Consider the following 9156-nt stretch of genomic DNA (forward strand, 5'->3'; position numbering starts at 1 on the left):
TCAATTTTTTTAAACATCGGTTTTTTTTTTTAATTTTTGAACTTGTCGTTTACCGTTCGGGCAATTTGAGACTTTTATACCGATTTTCCAATAGCGAACCCATTTTCTTTTTAAAAACTGTTTCACAACTTTGGCAAGTTCAATTTTAAATGTTGTTCAAAAAATGGCAAACCCCCGATAAAAAACTGCGGAACACATGTAAATTGGACCATGACTACTACATCTTAATAATCTTGTTCTAGAAGTTAGAATTTGAAGAAAAAAGTGAATTTTAAAATTTGAGTTAGTACAGCCATGTGAATCTAATTGATGTTTCATCATCAATTCAACATTTATGTTTTTTTTTAATACAGTAGACCTTTCTGTTTTCTAACTGCTAATTTTTTTTTCGTCTGTTCCAATTTGGACGATCGCCCTTCAAATATTTACTTTTTTTTCCATTTTAATTGATCACACCAACTTTTCAGCTAAATCCAATCGCCATGACTATTATTGATGACATATTTTTCACAGTGGAGTCAACGGCAAGTTTAAGAATTGTCGCAGCCATTCTGCTTACCGTGGTACAAATTTCAGTTTCAGCAATTTATTCAGAAAAAAGTTTCAGACAAGTATAACGGGAACAATTTTCAATATTATTGTGCTATTCGCAATAATATTCCGAGTCAACAAAAAAGATGGATTTTTAAAGATTTGTTGCTTGAAAAGTTTTGGTAATAGTATTGTATGCATTGGATATCTTATTTGGCCCGTACCAGTTACGTTTCTGTTAGTTTCAAGACATTTTTCAATTTATCGAAAATCGATTTTTAATTTAGAAATGATTATTTCTTGCCTCACATGTTCAATGCTTTTATGGGTCAATTAGTTGGATGGTTTGCCTGGTGTATTGGGCCATTCTCGCAAGTATTACTGACTAGTAATCGGATATTTGCAGTATTTTTTCCTCACGTTTACAGTAGAAACTATCGTTATGCACCAAGCAGTGTAAAAGTAAAACTCTAGAGTTAAACTCATGTAATAATATTTTCAGTTTGGCATACTAATTTGCCTTACATTGGCATTTATTGTATTTATTGCATTTTTTCCTGGTAAGCTTGAAATGGACAATACGAAAAATCGTTATTTTTTCAGAGGGCTGTCATTTTTTGTATAACCTTCAATATATTGGATGGCTTCCTGAGGAAAGTATGTGCACATCGGTTAGACGAGTCATTTTTCTTGTTTCAATGTTTATTATTGTGATTTTCACGACTTTCTGTGGCATTTTGCTATTCTTGAAATTAATCGCAGACTCGGTGAGTTTTCATATTGATTTTTGTCCTAGCAAAGAAGGGTTCAGAAAGATCAAATAAGGCTAATCCAGGAAAGTTCCTGAGTTTGTACTCACATAATTGGGTTTCTAAATTGAAAATTCTTGCAAAGTGTCTTTGATGTATTGAATCAATTTTCTGGAAATCAAGTAAACGATAATTTAATAAGAAGCAATTAATTGAGCGATTTTATTATTTGAGCACATTTGTGAGCCACAACGATGAATAGTTCAAAGTTTGTCACGCATGCATAAAAATTGAAAAAAGTTCCCAGACGGCACTGAAAAATCGACTTCCTTTCTAGGCATCAAGGATTAAAGCAATTTCTATCCAAAATTGAACTTGTTTCAAATGTGTTAAGTCTTGAAACTTTTTTGTGGAATTTTTAAAACTTCAGTAAAACAAGAAAACCTAGAAAATGTTTTCAAACGTCGGACCAAATGTTTTCTGAAGTTTTTCCAACTCTTTGAAGAAGTTAATAAGGGGCTAAATGTTGCTCAAGAATTCACCACTGTCAAAATAAGTAAATACTTGTCTTGCTATAGAAATCCTATATTTATCTGAATCATTTCTTTCTATTCACTTTTTCAATAGTTCCAGCAAAGTCTAGCGATGACTGATTCTCAATCATCAACTCGTCGTCTCCAGCATCAAAAAAATCTACTGCAAACTTTAGTACAAAATGGTCTAATATTAGTTGACACTTTGAATACAACAGTCACTTATCAAGTATTTTCACTTTTGTTTTTTCAATTTATCACTTTAGCATTTTCAATGGTTTTTATTCGGACCGTTGAAGGGTTTGTGAAATTATATCTCGAATGCATAGAATAATTTAGTTCAGGTTTATAATGATTGCAATGAATGAACGAATCAATAAAGGAGCAAAATTACTGATTGGCATGAAAAGTGCGGAGAGTAGTCAATCTCGTATTGGGCATACTATGATGGTTTGGAATGCATCAACAACATCAGCATACCAAAAATAATTTTTTTTTTTCAATACTCTGTTTTAAATTAATTTCATTTTTCGTCTGGAAATGTTCACTGTCGATCGCTTCTGCCAGTGTTTTTCAACATTATTGTCGTTAAAACTTGGGATAATCATGTCTGAACAAAATAACATAAAGTGGGTGTTTTTGTTTTGAGTCAAAAGCACCTATTACATGGATACTCTTTTTCCTTTTTTGGAAACAGGGTCCTCCGCCCTAATGAGCGAAATTCAATCTCCGCAACGTTTTTTGTGCTGTCCATCCTTTTCTCGTTTCGGGTTTCCGGCTTTCAAACCAAAAATACTCGTCGGTTACACTTTTATTTCCTTATTGAGGGCTGATTTGTTTCTATTTGGATGTTCTTGAACTGCTTACGTTCACTTCAAGTTCCAGTGGGTGGAAAATGTGTATTTTTGAGAAAGTGTTCCTCGTGAACAATTGTGTTAAAGGCTTTCACATTGAATTTGAAAATAGACACAAACTGATTACATATCCCGCCAAAAATTCGTAGATTATTATGACTTTTATATCGGATTTGTCGATTCACCTGGAGCAAATGATGATGTGATAACCCGTAATGCTGGAGCACACAGGATAAGCTTGCCATTTATTCTGCTCTAGCTCCAGCTGATGCTACTGATGCTCAAACTATTTTAACTGCGGTCATTCCTGCTGAAACGGTTCCCAGTCCAATGTCGGTCAGGGCCTGAACTTGAAACATTCGGTTAAAGATGAGCCTGAAATATTTTATTCCTTTTCGATCCGGTGGTCAGAGTTTTTTGGCCTAATTCATAAATCTTTGCAAGTCACTTTTCGTGTTATTGAAAAAAAAACGATAAATAATTTAAATTGCTTATCTCAATAGTTAGACTCTCTACTATAATAGCGCAAGAACGAGCCTCAATTTTTGATATGGCTAAAACATACCAGATTCACAGAGTTTCCAAATAAGGCCGCACTTGTGGATTGTGCAAATTTCAATTTTCTTCTTGAAATACTAAACTTCAAAAAAGTTGTTCTTATTACCATGTGGCTTGCATCAAGATATTACATCGGAATACAATGATTTCATAGGTCACAAATAATCTAAATAATACATTAGGAAACCCTTGAATTTATGAAACAAATTCAAGAACAACGTGTTTTGATGAAAACACATTTTGTACGAAAAGAGACAAAAATGAAATCATCCCTAGTACATTCAATTTTTCTTTCGTTAACTTTTGATCCTTGGAAATAAAATTTTCCGTGAGACTTCCATTGAATTTACTTCCTTCACTTTTGTAAAGAATGCGTCTTTTGAAGAATGAAAAACGGGGGAATCTTTTGATAAAGTGACCAGTGACCATTTTTGCATTTTGAAGAATTATAGGTCGTCAGAAGAACTCCTGGGCTTTTTTATACTATATTCAGTCAATTGATCATTTTGTTTTCTGGAAACTCACAATTTCAAAATAAACACGTCAAATCCAGGCACTCTCTCCGCTTAACTTCTACATCCACAAACTTCTTTTGAGCGTATAGGACAATGATCAACATTACAAAGTTGAGGTGCTACAATATATTCGTTTTAAGTATTAGGAAAAGTTTATAAAAATGAGAAATGTTTTGCTCCACGTTATTAAATTCTTGTTGGCTTCAGCTGATCTTTACACTTTTTCTGGGCACCGAAGTACCGAGTAGTCTCCATAGTTGAGCTGATTACAGGATTTTGTAAGATCAATCTGCATAGAAGAAAATAATCTACGTCCGCGCTGTCTTGCTTTTCCTGAGAAAGCTAAACTTTGAGTACAGTTCAGTGCAATCCTTATGCCCCATCACATATCTACAACAAAACACACATTTCTTGAATTTCCATTCCAGATTTGCCCAATTAGACCATTCCTATAAACTTTTAAACTTTCGAGATAGTCACTTTTTTTTTGAAAATGATTTCCTTTTTTCTTACATATTTTCTATTATTTTTGTCAACGGCTTAAAAGCTTAAAATGTGTTTTTTTCTTCATTCAGGAACATTACCGATTCATGAATCTCTTTTCATTCATGTAGACTCAAAAAAAAGTTAAAAGCATAATTGAAAAAAAGCTCGTTGTGCCTCTTTTTCAGCTACGACAGATCGAGTGAAATTTGGTGCTGAAAACGAAAACAAGTCGATTTCAGAATGCTTTGTTTTTGATGAAGAGGGGTCGTTCTTCAGTCTATTTTTCAATTTTATTCCAATTGAATAATATTTGAATAATATAGGAATGGTTAATTTTTTGTGAAATTTATGTGTCAGATCCTGTCGTGAGAAATTTTTGTTTGTCAATAGAATATTATTTTTCCCTTACAATTAATGGTTTAAAACAAGCTTTTTGAAACCTTGAATCTAATCTTGTAAGTTCTCATTAAAATTGACATGGAGTTTGTTTCATGGATGTAGTAGTACTGCGACGGAGTAGTACTGCGACCCGATTTGTCCCTAGTTTCATAAGTAATTTCTGAAACTCGAAAGATATGTGTTAAATCTTCATTTATATTGTAGTAGTTGATCAATATTGGATATACTTTGGATATTTTAACGAACAGGGTTAGTTTTACTGTTTATCAAAATTATAGTTTAGTTTTGTATGCAAATGCCGATCCAATTTCAGATTTTAAAAAACACGATTGGTAGATCAAAACGGCGTGTTTCTGTTTTCATTTAAATTTAAATTTACCTGGAAGTATTTATTATTCTATTACCGGTTTCAGCTGTCCTATAACATCATGTAGTTCTTCTCTACGAAATTATTTAAGAAATTCTTAAACTTTTTATAGTTGTCAAAATATGTCCTGTATTGACCACCTGGTTTTGAATTGAACATTATAATGTTCAATTCAAAACCAGGTGGGACAGATTAAAAAAATTATTCTCAATGAGACCAGTCTACAAAAATATTCAATAGTTGAAATTTGAATAAAGCTGTTCGTAAAATCAAAAAATCAAAACGTTTTATTCTCAGTTTTCGAAATTACTTTGCCAGTTGAAACTTGAAAACGTTGAAAATTTTATCAGTTTTGGCATGTTTTGGCATTTTTTAATTTATACAATAACGCATGGGAATATTAACCTTTGTGGATTGATTCTAGTCCAATTTCCATCTTTAAAAATCAAAATAATATTTTCTCTTCATTATTTTAGCTACTAGACAAAAGGAACTTCTAGGAACTTCCTATTGGTTTCTTTAAAGATTTCTTTATTTGGAACTCATTTTATATCCCTTACTTTTCTCACAGTCTTAATTTTTATGCAGGACTTTTAATTTACAATAAAAGTAGCATGCCTTCAAATAGAGGTACAGATAGACAGAAGTTTTCTTCTTCTGAACTTCTTATAGCTTCTCGGTTATTAGTTTTTTGAAGACATTCTTGATACTCTGAACCACTTCAAAACTTTTGTAGTGTTCAATTTCTTCTCATTTTTTTCATATTTTTAACTATGACCTCTCAGAAATTCCCATTTCATTGAATGTAAAAACTTAGAATAGAGCATAAACCACGAAAAATGTGGAACTATTTACCCCTCCCATTTTCGGTTTTGATCGAACTTTTTTCTGTGCTTTACCTCTTCTTTTAAAATTGCGTGTCTATTGTTTGGCCCTTATTGTTTTTTTTCACAACTTCCTTTTAACCTCTTTTTCAAAAAGAGAGTACTTCCCTTTTCACAGTTCTATTGAAAATTTGGAAACAAAAAGTGAAAGTGAATTTCTAAAGTAAAATCGAATTGAACGAGTTTCTGCAAAATAAAACACAGATCGTTCTCTCAATATCTTGCGTTTTTTTCCGTTGCTTTTTGAAATCCGATTTCCGTTTTGAATTCTGCTTCGTTGAGCATTTGGACACCCTTTGACGCCTCCTTCCGAGATACTTTTGAACTCAAAAGTGCTCCATGCTCCGTCTATAGTTCGTCTGTTTGAAATTCTTTTGAAAAATAAATATGTCCAAGGATTAGTAGTAATTGCAAAATACGTGTGAACTTGAAAAATCCACAATAGTTGTAGGTAATCATCAGAGATTAAACGGAACTTTGGTATTTCAAAAAAACAATGACCAACCCCTCTTTTCATCAAAAATCCTCATTTTTAATAGAGATTAGTTGTGGAGTCAGCTCAAAAATACAGTTTTTATTAATAATATGTTTTCATTCATTCGGTTTAGATTTTTTTTTTAATTAATCAACGAGAGAGATTACGTTGAGTTATCCAAATTCCCGCCAGTCCATCTGAAGGCACTTCTCCTGGGTTACTATAGTTTTCGCGGCGGGACTTAGAGTATGGAATTTTAAAATAAAGTCGAAAATGTATCACAGAGTGCGTGTATACTATTGAGCAGATTTTTGGGTCTCAAATATCTCAAATAATTTTAATTTTACATATATATGTAGGATATATCCTATTAAGTGAGAACTACTCGTAAAGGCATCTTGATTTTTTTTTGTTGAAAAAATACAGTTCCGTATTTTGAAATGTGATTCTGTTCTTTTTCGGCATATTTGAATGAGGCTGATTTATGTTAAAATAACTTATGAATCATTGTACTGTAATATCCTTTAAAAAAATAACTATTGACTTTTATTTCCTGATTTAGTGCAGAACTATTATTTTCTTTTTTTTAGGATTCAAAGTATCCAGGTATTTTTCATTCAAGATTAATTCATCCAAGTGTAATTTGGGTGATCTCAGCTTTTTCTGTTCAGTTAGAAGTCTAATGGGGTTATTTAAGTAATGTAGAAAAATGTATTTAAATACATTTGTGACGTCACAAATGTATTTAAATACATGTTTTTGTATACTTGGATACATTTGTGACGTAATTGTTCTACACTTTTTAATTTTCCGGCATTACTTGAATAACCACATAATAAAAAACATCCTCATCTCGATGAATAATTTTTTTGATAGACGTTCGCAGGTTCCTTGATATTTTTCTTCCTAATGTTCATTTATTTTGCTCGTCAAAATTTACATGAGCTCATTTTGAGAGAAAAAATGTTATGCCCATTTTTTTTTGCTATACTGCGAATATAATAGAAAATGAATGAAAGTTTTAACAGTTTGTTTGTTCATTTTAATGGTAGATGTTTCAAAAAAGCAATGCTCCAATTATAGGTGAAGTTGTTTTATTAATGTTTTATTGCTTTAAAAATGTAAAATAGTTCCAAAACTTTTGAAAAATGTTCACACATGTGTTAAATATGAGTGTAATTGAATAAAAATGTACGAATACGGCTGACCAAAATTGAATATTTTCGGCAAGTCATCTTTTTTTCAAAATTTCAAAGTGCCACAAGTTTTGAAAAAATTTAGGAAGTCGCATAAAATTTGGGTTATCCTGAGTCTTTTGAAGATTTTCATATAAAGCGTTATTTCAGTTTGAGCTATTTATAGCAAAAACTTTAAAAACTTGGAAACAATCATTCTCACTTCCCTGTATTTATTGACAGTCCTTTATTATCCAAAAAATGTAGACTAGTAAATATGTGTGAAATTTATGATGTATTATGATGATTCACTTTCAAAGAATGAAAACTTTCAAACTCCTCAAAGGTGTTGCAAAGATCTAGAAAATTCAAAAATCCGACGAGCCGTCCTCACCATAAGAAAATTCGGTTTGAGGACCTCTATTTTGAAAACAATACATTCTAGTATTGTCAAAAGCATACAGGTCAAAGCTTCTTTCTACCACTCCCACATGCTTCTCTTTCATCGGTTGAAGTTCAGTTTCATCGTCTCTTTTGTCTAAACGTCTTAATAATTTAAGAACCTACGTAGAGCCTCAAAGTCTTGACACTCCCAATTTTTGTCTCTTTCATTCATTCATAATATTTTCTTCCGGTTACAGCTTGGATGTTCAGTATTTGAAAATGACTTTTATTTTTTTGTTTTTCAGAGTTTTAGGCTATAATTCAAGATTATGGGCTTGCAAGGAAATTGACAAAGAGCAAAGATTCTCTAATTTGTAGCTTTTTTCCTACATCTTCAATCATAATTTTTCCGTTACCCTAACGTGTGAGCTCATCATTTAGTCAGCCTGGCAGAAGAAGCATGCTGAATAAGAAGTTAGGAAATAAAATATGCTTGTTTTGTGTTATGATATCATTTAGGATTCAATATAACATAGTTTGTCTACCGATTCCTATTTCAAATTGAATTTATTACTTTCTGATTCAATACAAAAATTCTGATTTGTTACAATTTCTTGTTTTATTGACCTGGATTTTCTGACGCATTGGAAATATAATTTGCGGTGGATATATTTAAAAATTCTAAAATTAAACTCTAAAAATATATGGGCATTATCTTTTTGAAATTTGCCCACTTTCTTTAAAAATATCATAGAGTTTGCAAACAAATTTTTAGACCCTTAAATATTAAAATAGGAAAATTGAATGTATGTGTATAAACAAAGACTACGTGCCAAGTTTCGTCGAAACAACTCAAAATAGCTCGTCGAAACAACTCAAAATAGCTTGCATGAATTGTTTCAAAATTTTAAATACTTTTGCTGTAGTCTGACTTTTTAAGTTTTTAAACTCGTGAAGGTAATGACTATTATGATTCATTCGATGACTTTTCAACCTGATTATTCCTTTCTAATTTTAGTTCGTTGATTTCTCTGAACTTTTGTGCACATTTATTTCCCAATTCCCTAATTGCTCTTGACGCATATCTTCTTTTTTAGTTCACTGACCAGTCACTCATTTTTCTTACGAAAAAATCTCATACTTTGTAAACCAATTGTTTTGTTGCCTTAAAGTATTTTATCTCTTCCTAGAATAATTTAGAGATACTTCCCGAGAAAAGCTATTCTGCTGATTAGCTTATTTGATC

The 9156-nt window shown here is 31.6% G+C and overlaps 1 protein-coding gene across 2 annotated transcripts; it reads left to right on the forward strand.

The window, feature by feature from the left end:
• Positions 1-482: 482 nt before the first annotated feature.
• srx-116 (7TM GPCR serpentine receptor class x (Srx) domain-containing protein) lies at positions 483-2302 on the forward strand (the record flags this gene model as incomplete). Of its 2 annotated transcripts, none has more annotated exons than NM_073766.2 (7): positions 483-563; positions 608-768; positions 819-987; positions 1034-1091; positions 1135-1298; positions 1908-2113; positions 2158-2302. In NM_073766.2, the coding sequence occupies 7 exons, from the start codon at positions 483-485 to the stop codon at positions 2300-2302; spliced, it is 984 nt and encodes a 327-aa protein (NP_506167.2). The 2 variants fall into 2 exon arrangements, with proteins under 2 accessions (NP_506167.2, NP_001294703.1); NM_001307774.1 differs by having other exon boundaries at positions 1914-2113.
• Positions 2303-9156: the final 6854 nt, after the last annotated feature.

The sequence above is a fragment of the Caenorhabditis elegans genome, chromosome V, assembly GCF_000002985.6.
Source record: "Caenorhabditis elegans chromosome V".
In the NCBI taxonomy this organism is placed as follows: Eukaryota; Metazoa; Nematoda; class Chromadorea; order Rhabditida; family Rhabditidae; genus Caenorhabditis; species Caenorhabditis elegans.